At 44.5% G+C, this 21,913-nt stretch overlaps 1 protein-coding gene across 1 annotated transcript in view; it reads right to left on the reverse strand.

The window, feature by feature from the left end:
• LOC135218667 (GTPase-activating protein and VPS9 domain-containing protein 1-like) overlaps window positions 1-21,913 on the reverse strand; it is a 387,415-nt gene that overhangs the window by 116,802 nt on the left and 248,700 nt on the right. The window contains exons 15-16 of the mRNA XM_064255113.1: window positions 17,970-18,102; window positions 14,781-14,896 (exon numbers count right to left, since the gene is read on the reverse strand). Coding sequence (XP_064111183.1) covers window positions 14,781-14,896; window positions 17,970-18,102 — 249 coding nt within the window. The remainder of the gene's footprint in view (window positions 1-14,780; window positions 14,897-17,969; window positions 18,103-21,913) is intronic.

The raw sequence follows: 21,913 nt of genomic DNA on the forward strand, positions 1-21,913 counted from the left end.
TCCATCTGAATCCCCAGATAGACTAAGGATTGAGAAGGAGTCAGATGCGACTTTTCAGATTCACCAGAAGTCCCAGGGACCTCGCTAACGACAGAGTCGTGTGAAGGTCCTTCAGGACACGGCCGGTCTTGCGATGAGGCTCGAATAAGCCAGTCGTCTAGGTAGAGAGAGATCCTTATTTCCGCAAGATGGAGCCACCTCGCAACGTTCTTCATAAGAACGGTGAACACCATCGGCGCCGTGCTGAGACCGAAGCAGAGTGCCCTGAATTGGAAAACCTTCCCTTTCAGGACAAACCGCAGGTATTTTCTTGATCGGGGATGGATGGGGGACGTGAAAGTATGCGTCCTGAAGGTCTAAAGAGACCATCCAATCCCCCGGTCTTAAGGCTGCAAGCACAGATTGAGGTGTCTCCATCTTGAACTTCTGCTTGGTAACGAAGCGATTTAGACTGCTGACATCCAGAACGGGGCGCCACCCCCCTGACTGCTTCGGCACTAGGAACAGACGGTTGTAAAACCCCGGAGAACTCCGGTCGAAGAACCTGTTCCACCGCCTGGCTTCTCGATCATTTGATCTAGTAGATCGTGAAGCACTTTCTGCTTTTCTCCCTGATACGAAGGAGACAAATCCTTTGGTGTCGAAGACAGCGGGGGTAACTTCAGGAAAGGAATTCTGTACCCCTTCTTGACGATGTCCAGAGACCAAGCGTTGGCACCTCTCTCTTCCCAGGCTCTCGCGAAATGTAGAAGTCCTGGCTCCTACCGGTGTCTGAAGGACTTCCCTCTCCACTTCTTGCTCTTGGAAGGAGCAGGAGTCTTGCCTCTGAAAGAGCCTCTTCCTCGAGGGGCTGGCTTCGAGGAAGAAGCAGATCGCAAAGAAAGGGCTTCGATTTCTTCAAAGCAGAGGACCCAGAAGACGAAGTAGTTTGTAGGCTTCCTAGAAGACTGTGCCAGAAGATCTGGGTTGCATTTCTCCTGGAGACTGGCAGCTATGGTCCTTTACCATAGACTGGGGGAAGAGATGTTCTGAGAAAGGAGCGAAAAGAAGATCCGCTTTTTTGCGCTGGCGAGACCGCTTTGCAGTAAAAATTGCAAAAAAGTGCTCTCTTCTTAAGCAGTCCCGTGCTGAAATGAGCAGCCAATTCCTCCGAACACTGGACAGCTCCCCCAGACTGATGGAATCAGAACTAGTGGACCTGGCATCCAAAACTCCTAGGCACCAGTCAAGAAAATTAAAGACCTCTAGCATCCTGAAGAGGCCTTTAAGGTGAAAGTCTAACTCACTATGCGTCCAAGAGACCTTAGAGGAAGACAGAAAAGATCTTCTGGCGGTATCCACAATACTACCAAAGTCTCCTTGAGCCGAGGCTGGAAGCTTAACTCCGACGTTTTCTCCCGTCTCATACCACATACCAGCTTTCCCACAAAGTCTTGAAGGTGGTAAAGCGAAAGAAGTCTTGCCTGAAGCTTTCCTCTTTTCCATCCAATCATGGACCTTTGCAAAAAGCTTACTTCGTAGAAAGCGACTTCTTCATTTTCACAAAGCCCGAGATCTTAGTAGCTTTGGATGACGAAACTGAGAGGGAGGAGGAGTTAACGTGGAGCTTCAGGTTGCAAAGTGGGTCTGCAAAGACTGACTGTAGCAAACGAGTCAAAACCTTGTAGTCCGTCGAAACTGGAGCCAACTGCTGTTCTTCGTCCACTTCGATGAAAGCGTCACTAATTTCCTCTTCAGACACTGGAGAAGTCGGAGGAAGTAAGGAAGAGTCAGGAGCTTTCTCAAAAGAGAAAGAGCGGCGAACAGAAGAGTTCCCGCTTCCGCTTCCGCTTGCGGAGGTGGTAAACTGACGTCCGTAGGGGCGTTGCTTGGCGTCCCGCCGAAGCCAATCTACTGGCGCCGACTGAAGCGCGCTTGACAGCAACAGGTGTACACCTGGCGTCCACTGGCGTGCGCTGAGCGTCCACTGGCGCGCGCCGAGCGTCCACTAAAACGCGCTGAGCGTCCACTGGCGCGCGCCGAGCGTCCACTAAAACGCGCTGAGCGTCCACTGGCGCTCGCTTACCTTGCACCGAATCACGCTCGGCGTCCACTAAAGCGCGCTTGACTTTCACAGAAGCGCGCTCGGCATCTAAAGAAACGCGCTTCTTATCAACAAGTTTTGTAGCAGCGGAAACAACCGCTTCACGAGAGCGAGAAACTAATTTCTCGCCTCCTCTAGAAAGTTGCTGGGAGCAGAACGAACTCTAGAGGGAGACTCAAATGGACCGAGAGAGACGAGCGAGGAGAGGGAGAGGGAGAACGCCTCGACCTCTTCACAGGAAGATTGTCATCCTTCTTACGGCGACGTGGAACAGTCTCTCTCGAAGAAAAAACATCTCGAAGTTGCTGCTGAAGAGACTGGAGCATCTTGCTTGTAGGTGAAGCCTCCTTTTCTGGGGAGGGGCTGATCCTGTGAGCAGGCGAGTGGCGAGGGGGAACTGCCTTCTTCCTACTCCCAGGAACCGCCACTTTCCACGCACCTTAGAGCGACTGCGGCGCTCGAAAGAAACATCTAGGAAAGACTCCGCCTCCGAATAATCCTTTACACTTCTTTGTCTGCAGAGGAAAAGCGCAAACGCACTATCAGGCGACGAGCAAAGTTCCGGAGAACAACTTGGACGTGAAGCATCCCAAACGCGAGCCGTCCTTTTCAGCGGACGTGATGCGGTATGAGAGCTCCACCCCTTGCGCGGGGAGGAAGCTTCAGAAGAAGAAAAGCACTCCTTGAGAAGACGTGCATGCGCACGCTCCTTGGCAGTCTGGGTAGGTTCGTCAGAAGGTGCCGAAGGCACGCCAGATCGGTGGGGGTTCCTCGTAACCCTCCTTCGACTTTCGACATGCTCTCTCCCCGTAACCTGGGAGTCAAGCAGAGGTCTAGGTCTAGAGGCGGAATGAGGCCGATCTGCGCACCCTCCACTACACAAGGGGCACTTTCACTGCAGCTTCTCTTCACTTTTGCTCTCCAGAGCTAACACTTTTGATTCTAAGTTACGAATCTATTCAAGAATTAGCGATAAAGTATTACCTTCTACCGACACTGCTTCAGGGGCCGGAGGCAACACTACAGGGGTAGGAGCATAATCTACAGAAGGAGGGTTAGCAGGAGAATCATTAAAATCTTGCCTACCTGAAACACTCCTGGAGGAAGACCTCCTTAACCTATCTCGCTCAAGTTTCTTAAGATAGGTTTCATACGCCTTCCACTCAGACTCTGTTAATCTTTCACACTCCTTACAACGACTTTCAAACGTACATTCATTCCCCCTGCAAACCTTACAAACAGAATGTGGGTCTACTGAAGCTTTCAGTAGCCTACCTCTACATTCGGACATAGAACAAAATCTAGCGCTAGCAGAACTAGACCCTGACATCTTGATCAAAGAAAAATCAATACCAAATTCAAATCAATCCAAAGTCAACGTGTGCCAAGCCACCGATCCAATTCAGATACCAAAGAAAAAACCAAAAGGGATACTCAAGTAGCTAGTAATTTGTTTCAAAATCTGGACGGAGGTGCTTGCAAACAGGTGTTTCCAGCACCGGCGACAGAAAAATTATGAATAGAAAATGGGAATGGTTCCTGATACCCGCCTCCCAGCGGCGGGAATGGGTACTAACCACCTGACTCCCACTGCGTGTGTCGTAAGTGTTTAAATTTCTGTCGGATTGGGAAAAATACAGCTATATATATATCTGACAGGTAAGTTTCATGAACAAATACTAATATGTGATTGTTACTTGTACATACTCTAATTTTATATCTCTGGTATGATGCGCCCCCCTTAAAATTAACTCCAAAATTAGGTCTTCAAAAGTCGCATGATACGCGAGTATATACGGTACTTTCAAGAGCAAATCTTTAATCTATTTAATATTAAATTTCAGTGTAATTTGATAATACAACTGGTAAATATATTTCTAACTGTAATTGACATAAAGCATCATACAATTACTGACAGAAATTTGTCTGCTAAACAGATGAAGACGTCATACTACCAAATTCCGTCACTTGAGGGAATATTCTTGGAAAGCAGTTTAATGTAAAATTTCTTATTATTTCTGATTTACATGGACAAAATACCATTTCTGGGCTCAGCTCGTGTCGGCCTATGAAAGATCCTTAATATCATTCTTTCTAGGTAAAATTAGCCTAAAATTACCAGAGAAAAACAAAATTAAGAAAATGTCAGTAAAACTGACTCGCTCACTCTTAAAAAGAAGTGTCGGTATGATAATAGGGGCGAGTGTGGAACACTACCACGAGACAAACACCAATTAGAACTTCCTATCAGAATCCCCCCAAGAGAGAGCTGATACCAACGGGCGATGCAGGCCATCTACTACACTACTACTAAGGAACGCCACGGACAGCAGCGCCCCTAGCGGACATCCTTAAATTTTAGCGCTTCGTACAAGACGCATTTTTCCTTGTGTTGCACTATCTCAGGATTTATCCTTATTTTCTACGATGGAACGCTCTGCAATTGCCACGGCTAAGTTAAGTAACTCATAAGTAATATTTTACCACTTTTTTATCTTCCGGGTACCAGTATTTTCCTCTTAATAGGTCATATACGGTTCCCCGTTGTCTCGTGGCGGCCATGCTGCCTCGTAAGAATTCCCGGTCCTCCATACTGGGACTTCTATACTTATGGGCTTACTTTATCACGTTCATTGTTTTACATCGAGTTCTAGCTAGTTTAGCCCTTCTACCATTCTCTTAGTTCGGTATTTAGGGCTACTATTATTATTATTTTTATTCCGGCCCAGCATCCCGGCTCTTGCTCTTCATCGGCTATCGCTGGCTCCGAGTAGGCTTCTGTTTCTTGGAACAGTCTGCCTCCTCCTGGGCTTCTTTCTCTTTACTAAAAGTGTCTCTTCCATCTTTTCGATGTACATATTTATTCTATTTAGGGTGTTAGGCTAGCCTAGGTGCTTGTTCCTTATATGGTTCAGCTTGGTTGGCACGTGGCCCTCTCACGGTTGTGTTTGCTCGCGGCCTAGGCCACTTGCGGTCACGTGTTCCATCGCACCTTACCCTGCCCCTACCCTCCCTTTCTGGTATAGGGAGGAGCTGGGGGACCCCTTGGTTGTCTTGACAACCTCAGTCGCCTTCTCTCTCTCCTACTCGGAGGTGGCCAGGGGTTCCTCCCAGCGGGGGGTATAGGGCGACCACTCATGAGGTTCAGGGTCTCCATGCGGGTAGTCGGTGAGGCGGGGAGGAGTAGGCCCATCCCTCCCCCCTCTCTCGCTCCCCGCCGTGTTTTGCCGAGACCCCCCCTCCCCCCTCCCCCCCTCCCCAGTTGCTCAGCCACCCCCCTTGCTATACGAAAGGAGCCTTCCGTCGCAGCCGGGGGCACCTTTGGTATAGGTTACTGGCTCCGCTAGCGGGCGGGGCGGGCACTACTAGTGGTCGGTTGCTTGCCTACTATAGCCTTATATTCTCTCCCCCGCTACCGGGAAGGGAGCTTACTTCTTACCTACGCACTCTTCTAGTAGACGGGTGGAGAGAGGTTTGTTTTATTATTATTATTTTAAGGATATACCCTAATTGTACAATATTTTACAATGAATTGTGTATTATTATTATTATTATCTACCATCCCCGCTATTTTCCGTCGTGGTTTCCATTACCACCACTCCTGGTTGGTTTCCTTTTGTGTCTCCGCCATCAGCGGAGCCATAGCCTAGGATACCAACCTGGTTACCACACGTATTTTGGCGGGGCTCTGGTTTATTCTAACTTTATCGCTCCGGCACCAGCGGAGCATCTGTTAGACTGTAAGTGTTTACTTGGTACTCATGTACTTTTTCCACTTACAGGCTACCAACCTGCCAGGTCCTAAGCGTGTAACGCGACGCTGTTCGACCCCTGTGGACATGATGAGTGTAGGTCTCACGCCCCTGTGCCACGTCCTACAACGAGACGATCGTCTGGCACCCTGAAGCCTGCGCCATCTGCTACGACCTGGTCGGTCAGCTGGGAGATGGGGGTAAGTCCGTTATAGGCTTACTTATCATTTTACTAACAACTTTTAGTCGTAAGTTTGTTAACCCTGTTCCACCATTGGCAGCTCCCCAATCTCGCCTTTCTTTCAGGCTACCGGTGTGAGGGAAGTCGCCCTCTAGCCACCCTGAAAGCGTGGGTGGGCGGCGTCGGGAAGAACGCCGCCAAAAGCCAGCCCTACATTCTTGATAGAAGCTGGCCGTCCAGATCTTCCCCGCTGCAAGTCGACGGGCTACGTTGACCCCTTGTCCGCTGCCCCCCCGCTGATAGCCTCCATCCAGCAAGACCTCCAGCAATCCTTTGACGTCGTAGCCTCCCAGGAGTCGGTCCCGGACGTCGTCTGCCCTGGACCTGAACATCGAGCCTATGGCGGTAGGGGTGGAGATTTGTTGGTAGAGGGTAGGTGTGTCAGGCGCCCAAGGTCCTTCCTTGGGTGCTTCTGGATCTTCTCCTCCGTCCCCTCTTCTAGTGCTTCATTTCCAAGGCTTTGTGGGATCTGAGATCCCTACCCGCTCTCCCGCTCTCTCTGTACCCCCAAAGGCGAAGGGACAGAGAGAACCGAAGACTCTAGCCAAGACGACTTCTAAGAAGTCGTCTTCGTCTTCTTCGGCTAAGAAGTCGTCGACTTCCTATGCCGATGCGGTGAAAGCAAGGCCGAGCTCTTCTCACCCAAAGAGCTCCAGAAGCAAGGCTTTCGAAGGAGAAGGCGCGCGCTCCCGCCGAGTCACTGCCTTCTCCCGCCTCCACCGCTTCCACTCCGGCTACGCCGGTAGGGGTAGCAGGTACTAGCACCTTTGATCCCTCTGCTTTTCAGCAGGGGTGATGGAACAGGTGGGCGTGCTGGTAGGCTCGCAAATCTCCGCACTGGGGTCACGGTTCGAGCAGATGTTTGCCAACAGTTGTCACTCTGTCTCAATCTGGCCAATCAATCCAGGATCTCTCTAAACAGAATGAGAGAAAATGAGGACCGAGTAGCTGGGCTATCTCAGGTTCCTCCCCCCAGTCTCCCCAGCGTCAAGCACTGGGATTCTTCAACTCCCGCCTTATGACTCTTTGCCAGCTTTCTCTATGGAGAACCCATGGAGAGTAGCTGCCTACGCTCCATTCAAAGATGGAATGATCTCTATCTCGGAGTGTGGAACTCGAAGGATTGAGGACTTCGAGTTTTACCCTCCGGGTCTGACGCAGCCTTTCATCGGCTATGCTAGGCTGACGCCAACGGCTCTGACGAGGGAAGACAAGATCTCTAAGGAGTCGGTCTTGTATAGTAGAGATCACGCTCAGCGGGAATGGGTTCACTGCCTTGGATGACTGGGAGTGTACGAACACCAAACTCCAGGCCTACAAGAGTCCCTTCACTATTTTCGCGACGGAAGAGGAGGTTTCTCTTCCGTTCGCTACGAAATTAGTGGAGAAGTCCCTTCAGGCAGTCCTCAAGGATGAGCCCATCCCACAGTTGAGGGAGGCGGAGTCTACTTCTCCGCTCTTCCGGCCTTCGGAGAATTGTGGGAGAACTTGCCGCTACGTTCACGCTTGGTAAGCTCAAACCGGACTGCGCCATGGACCAGTTCGGCGAGAAACTACCAAGGCTGCCGGATTCCCTAATCCAGGCAGAGTTTGATGCGCGAAACCAGGTTTGGCAGGTCCCTCAATTCCCTTATAACACGGAAATGGCTGCCCTCTCTTATGCTACGGAACCGCTGTTCAAGATTCTGGCGAAATCTCAGTTCCAGACGGTTCTAACGGACGCTTTTGACTTCTTCCAGGCTAGGAGGAACTGCCGGAAGCATGTCCTACAAGAGTGTACCATTAGGCATGAGCCTAATAGACTCTTGGCCGCTAGCATGTGGGGAGCGGATCTCTTCCCAGAGTCCGCGTGAACGAGGTACACCATGAAGCTGCTAGGCTCAACCAGAGCCTTAGAGCTAGGTGGGGTATTTCCTCAAAGAGGAACAGGAATCCGTTCCCACTGCTGGCAAGAAACAGAAGAAGGCTGGTAAGAGGTTCCAGCCATATAAAAAAACTCCAGCAACAGCAGCAATTTGTGCAGGCGGTCCCGGTTACCCAACAGGGACAACCTGCCAGTTCAAAGCAGAACCAGCCTATCCTCCTGTTGCCCTCGCAATCTCAGCCATCCACTTCCTACGCTATCTCGCCGGCCTTCAACCCTGCATATGAGGCTCAAGGCTACACTCAGCCGAGAGGTAGGGCGAGAGTTACTTTCGTCAACGTGGCGCAGGAAGGGGTACGAGGAGCAGACAGTTCAGAGGAGGGCGTGGTGGCCAACCCGCCCATCAACAATGAGGCTCCCCAGGTAGGAGGGAGCTGTTCCTCTTCCGCCACAGGTGGGGGTTCAGCAATTGGGCACAGAGCATAGTGTCCAAAGGATTGGGCTGGAGTTGGATGGACAAAGATCCTCCTCCAATCAAATCATTCCATCAGATACCGTCAAAGGAATTGACAGATTACGCGGAAGAACTCCTTCAGAAAGGAGCTATTGCGAGAGGTTCAAAACATCTAAAATTTCAAAGGTCGCTTATTCAGCGTGCCAAAGAAAGGCTCAACAAAAAGAAGGGTAAATCTTAGACTTGTCAAAGCTAAACTCTTTTCATTCGTTGCGACAAGTTCAAGATGCTTACCCTCTCGCAAGTAAGGACCTTACTTCCGCGTGGAGCCGTCACATGCTCCATCGATCTTACAGACGCATACTATCATATCCCTATAGCCAGGCACTTCCGCCCATTCCTAGGATTCAGGCTAGGAAATCAAACATTCTCATTCAAAGTGATGCCCTTCGGTCTGAATGTAGCCCCCAGGGTATTCACAAAACTAGCAGAAGTGGTGTTCAACAATTGAGAGCTCAGGGAATCATGGTAGCAGCATACCTCGACGATTGGTTGATCTGGGCACCACAGTCGAGGAATGTCTCAAAGCCACCAAAAAGGTAGTTCACTTTCTGGAACATCTGGGGTTTCAGATAAACAAAACGAAATCCAGACTTACTCCGGAATCTCGTTTTCAGTGGCTAGGAATCCAATGGGATTTGTCTTCCCACAATCTGTCAATTCCAGTGGCCAAACGGAAGGAAATAGCAAAATCTGTCAGACAATTTCTCAAATGCAAGCAAAACGTCAAGAAGAAACCAGGAGAGAATCCTAGGGTTCTCTTCAGTTTGCTTCGGTTGACGGATATCCTTCTGAAAGCAAGGCTGAAAGATATAAATCGAATTTGGCGGTCAAGAGCAAACTCCAAATATCGAGACAAGTTGTCAGTAATCCCTCAGGTCCTCCGCAACCAACTACGGCCTTGGTCAAAAGTGAAGAACTTAGCCAAGAAAGTACCCCTTCAATATCCCCTCCCAGTGTTAACAATTCACACGGATGCATCTCTGTCCGGATGGGGGGGATACTCTCAGTTCAAACAAGTTCAGGGGACTTGGTCAGTTCAATTTCGCCAGCTCCACATAAACGTGTTGGAAGCAATGGCAGTATTTCTTACACTGAAGAGACTGCTTCCCCCGAAGAAGTCTCATCTAAGGCTAGTTTTGGACAGTGCAGTAGTAGTTCATTGCATCAACAGAGGAGGGTCCAAATCCAAGCATGTGAATCATGTCATGATAGCCATCTTTGCTCTAGCAAACAAGCACAAATGGCATCTGTCTGCCACTCACCTGGCAGGAGTAAGGAATGTGATAGCAGACGCCCTGTCCCGGTCAGTTCCTCTGGAATCAGAGTGGTCTCTGGACGACGGGTCATTCCAGTGGGTAGGCCAGAGAGTCCCACAGGTCTTCAAGTGGATCTCTTCGCCTCACAAGCGAACCACAAGCTACCTTGCTATGTGGCCCCCAACCTGGATCCTCTGGCTTATGCCACGGACGCCTGTCGTTGGATTGGAATCAGTGGAGGAGAATTTATATTTTTCCTCCAGTGAATCTTCTCTTGAAGGTCCTAAGCAAACTAAGGTCTTTCAAAGGGATAGTAGCTCTGATTGCTCCGGACTGGCCCAAGAGCAACTGGTATCCTCTCCTTCTGGAATTGGGTCTCCGACCTCAACGGATCCCCAATCCCAAGCTATCACAATCAGTACAAATGAGGACTGTGTTCGCTTCCTCAGGAATTCTCCAGACCCTAACTTTATGGACTTCATGAAGTTTGCGGCTAATAAAGATGCTGATATTGATCCACAGAATATTCTCTTCCTGGAATCAGATAAGAGAGAGTCAACCATTAGACAATATGACTCAGCTGTCAAAAAATTAGCATCTTTTTTGAAAGAATCGAACACTACAACCATGACAGTTAACCTGGCTATATCCTTTTTCAGATCCTTGTTTGAAAAAGGTTTAGCAGCTAGCACTATTACCACTCATAAGTCGGCTTTGAAGAAAATCTTTCAAGTAGGTTTTCAGATAGATCTGACTGATTCTTATTTCACATCTATCCCCAAAGCCTGTGCTAGACTTTAGACCTTCTCAGAGGCCTACTACAGTTTCATGGTTCTTAAATGATGTCCTCAAACTAGCTTCAGATACTGACAACTCAGCTTGTACATTCATAATGCTCCTGAGGAAGACATTATTCTTATTAAGCCTAGCCTCAGGAGCTAGAATTTCAGAACTGTCGGCTCTATCCAGGGATGCGGGTCATGTGGAATTCCTCCCATCAGGAGAAGTTCTACTTGCTCCGGATCGTAGTTTTTTAGCTAAAAATGAGGATCCTCTTGCAAGGTGGGCTCCTTGGAAGGTTATCCCACTTCCACAGGATCCTTCTCTCTGCCCAGTATCAACTCTTAGAGCCTTTCTATCTCGTACTTCTTCAAGATCCTCAGGTGCTCTCTTCATGAGAGAAAAAGGTGGTACCTTGTCAGTAAAAGGTATTAGACAACAAATCCTTTACTTCATTAAGCAAGCCAACCCTGAATCATTCCCAAAAGCACATGATATCAGAGGAGTAGCCACCTCGATTAATTATTTTCAACATATGAATTTTGAGGATCTTAAAAAGTATACTGGATGGAAATCCCCGACAGTCTTTAAACGGCATTATTTAAAGTCCTTGGAATCTTTAAAGTTTTCAGCAGTAGCAGCGGGAAACATAGTTTCCCCTGATACTGTATAGTAGTTGTAGTATAGATCCAGGTCTCCTTTCTACCTACATCAACCAACATGCCTCACCCTATCGCCAGGCTACTCGAATATCATAGCCTTAGCCGTTGAATCATATAGTGGATTGTCCCTTATTTTTTTGCTAGGGACACCCACACTTGTACTGATAATGTACTTCAGTGTACCTACCCTTATTTTTATGCTAGGGTAGGACACAATATGTTTGTATATATTCACCATTTTTGTATTTATGATGAACTTCAGTGTACCTACCCTTATTTTTATGCTAGGGTAGGACACAATATGTTTGTATATTTTGCAATTATTGTATTAATGATGGATTTCAGTGTATCTACCCTTATTTTTATTGCTAGGGTTGAGGACACATGAGTTTGTATATTTTGTAATTTTGTTAAGTAAATTCCCTTTTGTTTATATTACATGCATCACTGTAATTTACTGTAATTACCATTTAAGTACTTTAAGATTACTAACGTTCTATTATTTTACTCTTTAGTATAAGTTAGTTTAAGTGCTTAGTTTGTATGCTGTAATTGATTTACTTATATTATATCCATCATTTTACGCTGTTTTTCATTGTCCCTTTTTTCCCATCTTGTCTGTTTCTCTGGTACTCTTTCATAGGCCGACACGAGCTGAGCCCAGAAAAGGGATTTTGACGAAGGAAAAATCTATTTCTGGGTGATTGGCTCGTGTCGCCCTATGAAACCCCCCCTTTTTTATGGTTTGTTTCCCCCCCTTGCAGGACAAGATGTATTTAGTTGTTTTATTTAAGGATGTCCGCTAGGGGCGCTGCTGTCCGTGGCGTCCTCTAGTAGTAGTAGTAGAGGCTGCATCGCCCGTTGGTATCAGCTCTCTCTTGGGGGGATTCTGATAGGAAGTTCTAATTGGTGTTTGTCTCGTGGTAGTGTTCCACACTCGCCCCTATTATCATACCGACACTTCTTTTTAAGAGTGAGCGAGTCAGTTTTACTGACATTTTCTTAATTTTGTTTTTCTCTGGTAATTTTAGGCTAATTTTACCTAGAAAGAATGATATTAAGGATCTTTCATAGGGCGACACGAGCCAATCACCCAGAAATAGATTTTTCCTTCGTCAAAATCCCTTTATTAGCTATGTTAAAATGTCAACATAGTTAAAGAACCGCCTTTCTGCTTGACTACTGCAAGACGAAAACATGGTATAGGTGGGGAGGAGCTTAGTTACGTCAGTCAGAACTAGCCAATCAGGGCCAAGAAGACCTAGGGAATAACGCTACCTTCCTCTATATACCTTGGCTGAGAATGAGCTAAATAAGGTGAGGTACTCGCGTAAGCCATCAGCTGAATCCCAAACCAAAATATGACCGCTATATTAGTATTTATAATACGACAATATGAGGATACATACAATATTGGATCATCACTACCGCAAGAAGAACCAAATTTATCCATAGAAAGAAAAAGGAACCTTCGAAGAAAGTGAAGAGCGCTATCCAACACTTCAGAACCAGACAAACCAGAAACCACATCCAAACAACCAACCACGAACTAGAAACTTTTCGTTGCAAAGAACTCGAAGGTGGAAATTAAACCAAAGATGGCTCTGAAGACGAACCTTCAAGCTAGACACTACCCTAGGGAGTCCGAACCTGAGGGAACCTGCACTTCTCTTCCTAAACACTATGTAACCTATTATCGCTACTTGTCTGTCTCTGGCCTAACTTTACATTAACCTTGAGGGGGAAGGGGGGAATCCGCTACTAACATTGCCTGCTCCACAAAAGGGGGGGTGCAGCAGACCTACCTTTGAGGCTTGCGGATCTCCATTACCCCCAGCACCCTGTGGGGCTGATTTTGGAACAGGCAGGGGAGCTGAAAGAGAACGATTAGTATCCCCTAAACTACTACTGCTATCTCAATTTCAATTAGCTTGGTCATGAACTTAGAAAACAAGTTAGAAATTCTGTCTTCCAATTCTGACCCATTCCTACTCTAGCTCTTCTTTGCTTAACTCTCGTGATTTTGCCACTATCTTCTATTTGCTCTTAGAGACTAGAGATCCAACAACTAAGGTAGTCCTCTAAGTGATCTAATGAACTAATCCTTACATTCTCTACACCTCTGTATGAGATGCATTGCACTTCCCTACAGCTAAAACAAAAAGAATGTCTGTCATTTTGAGGGTACTCATCCTTCGTTGCACGTAGCACAGAAACGAAGCATGCCAACATCTCAACCAGCAGCTGTTGGAGGTGAGGCTGATGAAGCAGAGATTGAGGTTCGACCATCTCCTCCCAACAGAGAAATTCCAAAAACAATCGAAATACGATCCAAATCAGGGAAATTGGAAGACACGTTGTAAACAAAAGCCAAGGATATCAAACCCTATCAAGGCTTCGGTAAACACAGTGAGGGTCAGGCTAAAAGACCAAATGTTTGCTGGGAGCAGGAATACGTCTGGCTCTCCACGTGAACGAAGAACAACTGCAGAGACAGGCCTCTGGTGGCCAGTATTTGCAGCAGTGTTGCCAACGGTAACACAGGTAACACATTTGACTAGATTTTACCTGCAGCGTTGGTAACACTGACAGTTAAAATTACCCACTTAGTGGGTAAATCTGTGGGGATATAGTTCGCTGGTCAGTGACCAGGGCTAATTCAGGTGTTCAGGCAGTATACTACAATACAGGTTTTGATTTAGGAAAAACTTATTTTGGTTAGTCCCTGTTGAGTCCTCACAATCCTCCCACTTCCCTGACGAAAAGACATGGGTTTTGGGTATGGCATCATTCTACACTGACCAACAGAAAGGAATGGCATCTTGGTTGGATTTTGGTTGTATGTAAACAATGTGACGGTGCGTACGCGCACAACTACTACTTCTTCTTGCAGTTTTGACACAGTAGGAAAACTGGGTATTAGCGTTTGCTGACAATAATAAAAAGTGCCCACTTATTCTGAGTACATTTGTACTCTATCATGTGTTATAGAGTATAAATGTACTCAGAATGTCAAAACTGCAAGAAGAAGAAGTGGTTGTGCACGTATGCACTGTCACATTGTTTACATACAACCAAAATCCAACCAAGATGCCATTCCTTTCTGTTGGTCAGTGTAGAATGATGCCATACCCAAAACCCATGTCTTTTCGTCGGGGAAGTGGGAGGGTTTTGAGGACCAGTTAAGAGAATTCTTTGACATTAGTCTGGTCACTATGGAGCTCTGGATAGAACATGGAAAGGGTACTCCTTGAGGACTAGACAACGACTACCGAAAATAGGTGTTAACTATGTCAAAACCTTTTTAATGAGCAAAATTAATTTTTTCTTTACATTTTCATCCATGGATACCACTTCTCTTATAACTTATTCAGCTGTATTTTACTACAGACTTACTTTTTATATTTCTTAGCAACTTCCAATGATACTGCAATTATCACATCTAATAAATTGTCAATTCCCAACTCAGTCTGGATTATTAGGAGTTCTTAGGGAAGAACATTCAAATTTTTAACATGAAACAATGAACTTAAATTTCTTATATTAAACAAATAAATATTAAGTTCATGGGAATTTCTAACTATACACTAAAAAATTATATATTAGTACTAGGGTATTGACTTACTTCTCTAGGTGTGCAATAGTTGTTAGTAACCCTTGACGACTGCGAACAAGATAAGCCACATAAGGTGATCTACTACGGTAGTCATCTATGAGACTTCTAACTAGTTGTTCTCTGCCCTGAAATATGAAATATAACCACAATGAAATCTCATGAAGTTATTTTCAACCAATTTCAAATACAGTAATCTGAAGAAACAGAAAACAAATTGCTTTAGTACAAGAGAATATTACAATTAAAGACAGATTTGGGTTTTGAGGTATCTGTTTACAGACACTCAGTTATCAGATTTTGAGGCTTTAGCCATGATGTACTTTAACAGAAACCAAAATCCACCTATAAACACTCAGGTGCTAAGCAGTATTTGAGAATAAAATCCAAACAAAAGGGTCTATTTTCCCTTTGCCCACACAAACACTAAATAGTCTTTCACTTTGACCACAGGAGGAGCAACAGATAAGAGTTTTGCACAAGGAAGTACATAATGGTCATGTGAACTGTTGGAAAGATGCTGGAGGGAAGAAGGAGTGCCTTTTGATTGCAAGAAGAGTGAAATGGTGTAATCTATGAACAAAAGGGTGATGTAATTTAAGGTGAAATTTACAGAGGATTAAAGATTATGGAACAAAAGCTTAAGGTATCAGAAAGTGATAAAAAACAAACTGTGCAAAATTGAGGACATCTACAAAATTCCATTTAGATTTACAACCCAGGGAAAAGCACAGTAGATGCCCTTTTTATGTAAGAAAGGTACAGGAAGTTTTGGAAGGTAACAGGAAGTTATAATGGTGTTTTGTACACCTACAAGAGGCTTTTGACAGAGATTGGGAATGAAATAAGTTTCTGTGAGAATCATAAGCATGATCAAGGTATGTAATATACAAGTGAGCGAGAACAGTAGTAAAGACACACAGACAGATGCTTTTGAAGTAAAGGTTGGATTATATTAAGGATCAGCGTTGCACCCACTCCTCTTTGTAATTAATAATAATGGATTTAATAAGTGAAATATACTATGGGATCTACTGTATGCAGATGACCTGGTTGTAACAGCAGAAGCAGAAGGAGAGCTGCAAGAGAGGTAGCAAGCTTGGCAAGACAACCTAGAAAAAGGATGATTTAGTCAATGCCAGGGAATTTATGTTGTCTTGCTTAGAGGTGTATATGATGATGTCTAATCTTGAGTTTCTTCATTTTTTCACTTTACATTTTTATAAAACAACTGCTGTGTTCTTTTCTATAGAGAATTGAAAACCTACTGATAAGGCCTCTCTGTCTAAAGCATTACTGATGATACATTCAGGAAGTCTTCTGTCTGATGCAGTATAGTATACAGCACAATCATCAGTGTAAATATGTACTATTTTTTTTCCAACGGGCAGTTCATTACTGATGTAATTTTTCTGAAGTGAAGAGGTGTTACTAACAACACTTCCTTGTGGAAGTCAGTTTTTAAGTATGAAAGTCTCTCAGGAAATGTAAATTCATATTTGAAATGTAAGGTCTGTCACAATGTTTTCAATGAAAACTAGAAAGTGACCATGTATAATATTTTTGTATCATGTTTTTAATATCAAGTATCCCCAAGTGGTATCTTATGCTTTTTATACATTTGAGATAATGGCTACTGTTATTTGCTGGGTTTCAAATCCTCTCCAGATGTGAGCTTCCACAAGGGATAGTGAATTTATAGTGGATCTACTATTCTGTGATCAAAGTTAGGTAAGTGTTAACCCTTAAACGCCAATTGGACGTATTTTACACTGACAAAAATTGTCTGTTGTGTGCTTAATTGACGTAAAATACGTTGACTCAAAAAAGTTTTTTTAAATATTTGCAGAAAAATAGTTATAGGCCTACTTGGCAAAAAATTTTGAATCGCACGCCTTGAGGGATGCTGGGAGTTAACGGATCAAGCTGTTGTTTTGTTTACAAGCGTTACCCAGGCGCACATGCGCGAATTTCTTTCTTCTCGCACTAAAAAGCATCACTAAAAAGCGACACATCTCAGAAATTATTTCATCACTTTGTCGTAATTTTTGCACCATTTTATATTAGCCGTTACATAGAGTTTTATACATGAAAATGTGTGCAATATCATGTAGAATACAACAAAAACAACCCATGGTTGTAGCTTTTATCAGTTTTGAAATATTTTCATATAAATCACGATAAATAGAAAAAATTCCACCTTCGGTCAACTTTAACTCGACCGAAATGGTCGAAAACTGCAATTGTAAGCTACAACACTTACAGTCTAGTAATATTCAGTCAATTACCTTTAATTTGCAACAAACGGGAAGTCTCTAGCACAATATTTCGATTTATGGTGAAGTTTTGAAAAAAAACTTTTTTTTTTACATCCGTGCGTTACGAATTCATGTATCATATTGTGATAATATTTTCTCTGTGTTGCTTTGATCGTTTTACAATTTGTTATATGTCAAAATCATCGCAATTTAGTGTACAATACAACAACAAAAAGGAACTCATTAGCTCTAACCGTTTTGCTCACAGCGCGATTTGTACACAATTATATATGAACATTTTTTTTTGCACTGTCATATATTCCAATATTTTTAAATGATAATATTTTTTTTCATTTCTGATGGTTGCATACTAAACTTCAGGCAATGACAAAAAAAAGCGAGCCAAAAATAAACTCTTAATCTTGAAAACTAAGCGTGCTGTGAGTTTAAAAAAAAAAACTTTTTTTCCGCTTGGGCGCTCACTCCCAAACCCCACCGGCATACGGGAGACACTTTCGGAAATACCAGCTTGGCGTTTAAGGGTTAATATGTATCTTACTTCATACATTTACCCCTTTTTTCTAACAATTTGTATAAACAATTTATTAGGGAAATTAGTCTGTAATTATCTACATCATACACTGCAGTGAAAGCATTAATGAGTTAATTTTATATCTTTTGTCCTTCAGACATCCATTTAATTATTTCTCTCATTGCTCTATCAAATGTCTTTTCAAGACAAAAATATGTAGTACAGACTTTAGTAACCTCAACTTAAACTGTTTCTCCTGCTGATTACTTTGGCATAAAGTCAAATCGAAAATTACCAGTTTTAACATAATACATTTTTTTCAGCCTTATGGCTCACAACACTATAACTTTCATCAGTCCAAATATTAAACAAGAAGAAAAAAAAATCACTTTGCTGAAAAGAATACATTACCTGAGCATCAAAAAGTTGCACACATCGTATAGTTTCATGCAACTGTGTAACTAAAGAACGATCATGTAGGTTGGTTGCTTCAGCCAGATGACATCTTAACCAAGTTAACACATCAGTTTCTAGGCTTGTATTGCTGCAAAATAAAAAAAAATATAAAAAAATGTTCCAATTATGACTTTTTATGATAAAGCTTTATATATACTTACCAAGTATGGTACTTGCAAGATGTTAGGCTGCTTATAAAGCTTGTTCACTTAAGGTAGATTCTTGGATGAGCCCTATTCTTACGAGACGTTTGTTTGGCGGCCGCTGATTGGCTGGTACCGGGAGGTAGGCAGCTCCTAGCCAATCAGTGGCCGCCAAACTAACGTCTCATAGGCATAGGGCTCATCCAAGGATCTACCTTAAGTGAACCAGTTATAGTATCTTGTCGAATTTTGAAGGAACAGAAAAGTTTGGAGGAAATTTCATCAGTGCATTAGTCTAGTTATAGCAGATAGAGAATGGGGTGGAGCTTGGACACTGACAAGGAGAGAGCACTGTCACTTGCTATGAAGGAGTTATGGAGTTCCATTTGACAACGTCTGTGAGAGAGAAGAGAGAAGCAGAGAAGAAGAGCGAGAGAGAGCAGTGAGCGAGAGAAGAGCGAGAGAGAGAGAGAGAGAGAGAGAGAGAGAGAGAGTTTAATTGCTGTATGGATAGTTAACAACTGAATTGGCACTTGGTGGGTTCTGGGTTGTCTGCTGGTGCTGTTAGTTGTTAGAGTTCTGTGTTTTAGAGGCAGTTTTTAGTCAGGTCTTTAGTCAGAATCGGTGATGATCAGTAGTGTTGGCAGCGGTCTCTGGAAAGTGTTGAGGGCATTGGAAGTTATTTAAATAGTGTGTTATTGGTTTGCTGCTGATTGTTGTTGGGTTTGATATTAGTTGCTTAGAGTTGTTGTGCCTCTGTTGGATTTGTTGTGCTTGTGAGTTTCTGTTGTTGAATGTGAGTTGTAGTTTGTTGAATGTGAGTTGTAGTTGAGGGTTGTTGTTGTTGGGGGCTGTTGTAGTTCCTTGGTGTGGTTGTGAGTTGTTGAGGGCTGTTGTTAGTGAGCTCTTGTGATGCTTTGGTGTTGTTAGTGGGTGTGTGTTGCTTCTTTTGTAATGCTGTTTTTTTGTGTTAGTAATTATTTGTGCTGTGGTCTTTTGTTGTGGTTGAGTTCCTTGTTGTTTGCTGTGTTGTTGAGTTGTGGTTGTGTTCCTTGTTTATGGTTGTGGTGTTGAGTTGTGGGGTTGTGGTCCTTGGTTGTTGTGTTGTTGGGTTGTGGGTTGTGGTTCTTGGTTTTTGCCTTATAGTTTGTGGTCTCAGTGACCTCGTCCAGTGGACAGCACAGCATAGCCCGGAGTATCTGGAGTTGGGTAAGTACATGTGTTTGTTTTTTGTTTTTTTGTGTGTAGGTATAGGTCAATTGTCCTGCTTGTATTCTGAAGTGTAAAGAGGAAAGTGTGACTGAGATTGGGTTTGGCAGCTGGAGTGATTAGGTTTATGTGGGGGTGGATTTGCCCAGCAGTTTTTAAGCTTGTGATCCTGCCACATTATTTTTTGGTCCCCGAACAGGGACTGTTGGTGTGGCAGCTGCAGGACGATTAGGGTATTGAGTTGGGTGATTGGTGGAGAAAGTGGGGATGGAAGGGTTGAAGGAGATAGAGAGGCTGAAGGAGGAGCTGAGGTTGGCGAGGGAAGCTAAGGAAAGGTTGGAAGTGGAGAATGAGAGGTTGAGGGTAGAGTGTGAGGAGCTGAAGAGCGAGTTAGAGGAAATGAGAGGAATGCTAAGGAGTGCAAAAGTGGAAATGAAAGAAGAGGTGAAAGGAACGGAAGAGAGAATGGTCGAGAAAATGGACGAAAAATTCAGGGTAATGATGAATGCAGTGCAAGAGATGATGCAGGAAATGATGAGGGGAATTTCCGCGTCCCCGGACCATGCGCAAGTTAAAAGGGTTTTTTGGGGTTGATTGAATTTGGGAGGAAGTTTGTTAGCAATTGTTCAGGTATAGGGAAGCCGTTGCAGTACTGAATGGACAGGGAAGAAAAATTGTACTAAGCTAAGGTGGGATGAGCGAATGGTGGGAGCATTTGAGAGATTGAAAGATGAGGCTGCTAGAGATGTCACCTTGGCCTTTCCAAACTATAGTGAGGATGTGAGTGAGCTTGAGCTGTATACTGATGCGAGCGTGGTTAGTATGGGAGGGTGTTTAGCACAGATGCAAGAGGTGAATGGGGAGGAACAGTTGAGAGTAATTGCATATGTAAGTAAAGCTTTTAATAAAGCGGAGCAGAAGTATTCGGTGGTTGAGAAGGAGCTTTCGGCAATAAGGTTTTGTGTGAAAGCATTGAGAGTGGTTTTGTATGGGGTAAAATTTATCATCCGGACGGACCATCGGCCATTAGTGTATATGATCAAGAAGGAGAGTGTGAATGCTAGGATCGCAAGAATATGTGCCAGGGAGTAAAAATGTGATTGCTGATGCAATGTCTAGGATGCATGGTAGGGACAACGGTGTCGTGAAGAGTGACTGGGATCCGAATGTGGTGCCTGAGGGTTTGGTTGTAAGAGAGAGGTTTGAAGGGGGTGACAGAGTGTGTGAATGTTTGATTTCGGCATTGAAAGACTTGGAAGGGAGAGGTCTGGTTGAAGAGGTACCTGGTAGTGTGAATGAGTTGCAAGTGAGGTTGATGAGTGAAGTGCAGAAGGGAGTGGCATATACGGAGGAACGAGGTGGGGAAGAGGAAATGTTACATAAATTGCTGTTAGCAGTAGCTGAGTTGTTTGGAATAAAGGTGTTTTTGTATTTTGGATGGGACAGACCAGTTGAGTATCGAGGGAGGATAAGTACAGGTAGTGAGCATGGGGTTTTGAGGATTCAGTGCGGGGAAAACGGTTGTAATTAGTTGGTTAGGAAAGGGGACTATGAAGGGGTTTTGAATCAGGAGTACGGAAGTGGCGAGGTAGCTGAGGATGAATGTGGTGAGGATGACTGTGATGTGGATAACCAGGTGGATGTAACAGTGAATGTGTGTGCATGGAACACGAGGAAAATGGTGGCGATGGTCAGAATAAATGATAGTGAATACTGTGGTTTGGTTGATACGGGAGCACATGCTTCCTTGGTGAGTGGGTCAGTGGTGAGTGAACTGGAGAGATGTGATTGGGAAGTGAAAAGGCGGTGTACAAGTGTGAGGATACATGGGTTGGGGGACAAGGAAGTGTTTTAGTGTGGGAAGGGGTGCAGTTAAAGGTTAGGTTAGGAGATTTGGAAGTTGTACATAACTTTATAACCATGGGAGAACCATACCTAGATAAAGCGCTTTCTGGGTGGGAACAAGATTCGACTTCTCTAGGTTTACTAACATGCCTAGCTCCCGACAAAACTGAAGAAGACGATCTCTGTCTTGCAGCAGTTTCTCCTTGGAGCTTGCTAAGATCAACCACTCATCAAGGTACTTTAACAGGCGAATCCCTTGAGCATGAGCCCATGTCGAAACGAGGGCACCAGAGGGGACATGGTCAACCCGAAGCACAGGACCTTGAACTGGGATATCTGCTCTCCCAGAGTGATGCCAGAAACTTCATGGACGAAAGGTGAATAGGGATCTGGAAGTAAGCATCTTTTAAATCTATTGAAAGCAAGAAGTCATTGTCTTTATTGCTGCAACTTTTTACCTTTTAATCAGCGCCTTATCATCCTTACGCCGACAAACTGGAACAGGAACAGATGAAGAGGGAATACCTCCAAATTCATCAGCACATATGTACAAGGATGAACCACGTCAGTGTACAGAAGGTGCAGAAACACCCTTATCACTCTCAACACTCATACTGTCATGAACACGTCCATGAGGAAAGATACAGCCATGAAGAGAGGACGAGGATGCATTACTAGCATGCACATGAGACACACGGCCAT

The sequence above is a fragment of the Macrobrachium nipponense genome, chromosome 9 (genome assembly GCF_015104395.2).
Source record: "Macrobrachium nipponense isolate FS-2020 chromosome 9, ASM1510439v2, whole genome shotgun sequence".
NCBI classification, from domain to species: domain Eukaryota; kingdom Metazoa; phylum Arthropoda; class Malacostraca; order Decapoda; family Palaemonidae; genus Macrobrachium; species Macrobrachium nipponense.